We start from the raw sequence: 1,872 nt of genomic DNA on the forward strand, positions 1-1,872 counted from the left end.
GGATAATTGCATGTTCTGACATGCTTGAACTAAAGTAACATAAGCAAAAGAAAGGACGCCAGTACAGTGTTCATCAAAGAGCAGGCTTTGTATCTGCTTTTGGAGAGGGGGGGTTGTTAAAATAAGAATGAGAGGGAGAATTCCTGCAGAATTCAGGTTCTTCAGAGGGAGGTGGTGGAAAGGGTTAAGCTCCCAGTTCCGGTCCCTCCCCCATGGGTGGGGTGATGTCAGCAGACAGCTCAGAATATAAAAGGAAGCTCCCTAGCCGGTTTCTACACCAGTTGTGACTGTCACAGCACTAAGCTTCTGCTTCCAGCTCAGTCCTTGCTGATCACACTGCCCAGAATCCAGCATCATGTCCACCTCCCTGAGAGTCAGCCCCTCCGTGCATGGCTACCGCTTCGACACCGCCAACCGCAAAAGGGCCACTGGCAACATCTTCGAAGGAGTGGACCAGGACTCCCTACAGAGGCTCTTTAAAAAGACCGGTGACAAGAAGGCGGAGGACAGGGCAAGGATCATCTTCTGCATTGACCAGGACAATGAGGAGAAAGCCAGGGCACTGCTGGCCCTCAAGCAGAGGACCAGGGACAAGATCCTGCAGTTCCTGAAGCTCAGGAGGCTCCCCATCAAGGTCATCTGAGGCCATTGACCGCAGAGCTTGCAATCTAAGCACAGAACTGGAGAATAACCAGTTGACCAAGCTTGTCGCTGAGTTCTAAGCCTGATCCATTGCGGTATTGATGGGACCCGGTCCGCAGAGCTTGCGATCTAAACCTCAAGAGACAGTCCTGATGAATCTGAGCTTTTAAAGAGACTGTTTCAAAGGACTGACAGTTCCCTCCAGGAGAGGTGTCCCCACCACATGGGTGACTGAAGGAGAAGAGGTGACTTGGCTGCCTGAGACCTATGAGATGGCTGGTGGCACATGCCTGCTGTGCCCTGTGAATGCTCTTGTCATGGACAGTATGCAGCATTGGGGACACCAGCACCCCCACGTGGGCAGAGAGAGCAGATAGAGGACTGAGATGATGATAACATGACTTTTCTTGGTGCTATAAATCCGAATACAAGCTATTTAATGTTTGTGTTTGCTAGATTTTATTTTAATAAATAATTTTTTACTTATTCAAATTTCCCTTGTATTTCTATTATTTATGTAGAAGTATCAGTCAATGCTTTTAGATATATGGTTGATAATATGAAACTGGCATGTGATGTTTTTAGTGCACTATACATGGTAGTTAATTAATTCATTTAATTAATTAATTAATTAATTGAATATTGATTCTGTAAGAGATAAGCAATGTGTGTATTTGCAGCTGTTGTGGAACTACAAGTATCAGCAAGCTGGCAGGACAGCAGCTGAAAATACACAGGATGTCACAGTCTTTGATGTAACCCTTTACGTATTGCAACTGGTGGTCCATACAGGAAGGTATGCTTTGAAAGGTGTAAAACTGGCAGCAAAGTGTCAGTAACTATGTGGTATGTGTCAGTAAATATGTGGTATATGTCAGTAAAAAGTGTATACTTTGGTTTGCATGAACACCAGTTTTCTCATGGGTGTCTCAGATTAAGAAAATCATGTTGCAGATCTCAACTGGTATTAGATCAATAAAAATCCTGTGAATTTTAAAAAAAAACCTTCATGATAATGGTACCTCTATAAAAAAAAAAAACATCTGTCAAACAGTGTTATAATATGAAAATATAAAAAAAAACTACACTATACTAAAAAAAGTGCTATTGTTTTACTAAAACATCCATCAAACAGTGCTCATGATAAAAGGGGAAAAAATATTGAAAATACTATACTATACTAAAAATTTGCTATTATTTAAATAAAACGTCCATCAAACAGTGTTCATA

At 42.1% G+C, this 1,872-nt stretch overlaps 1 protein-coding gene across 1 annotated transcript; it reads left to right on the forward strand.

Annotated features, from left to right (window-relative positions):
- The first annotated feature begins 258 nt into the window (after positions 1-258).
- TCIM (transcriptional and immune response regulator) lies at positions 259-1,134 on the forward strand. The gene has a single exon (XM_040342034.1). It carries the CDS (start codon positions 356-358, stop codon positions 641-643), a length of 288 nt encoding a protein of 95 aa, XP_040197968.1. The 5' UTR covers positions 259-355; the 3' UTR covers positions 644-1,134.
- Positions 1,135-1,872: the final 738 nt, after the last annotated feature.

The sequence above is a fragment of the Rana temporaria genome, chromosome 3, assembly GCF_905171775.1.
Source record: "Rana temporaria chromosome 3, aRanTem1.1, whole genome shotgun sequence".
NCBI classification, from domain to species: Eukaryota; Metazoa; Chordata; class Amphibia; order Anura; family Ranidae; genus Rana; species Rana temporaria.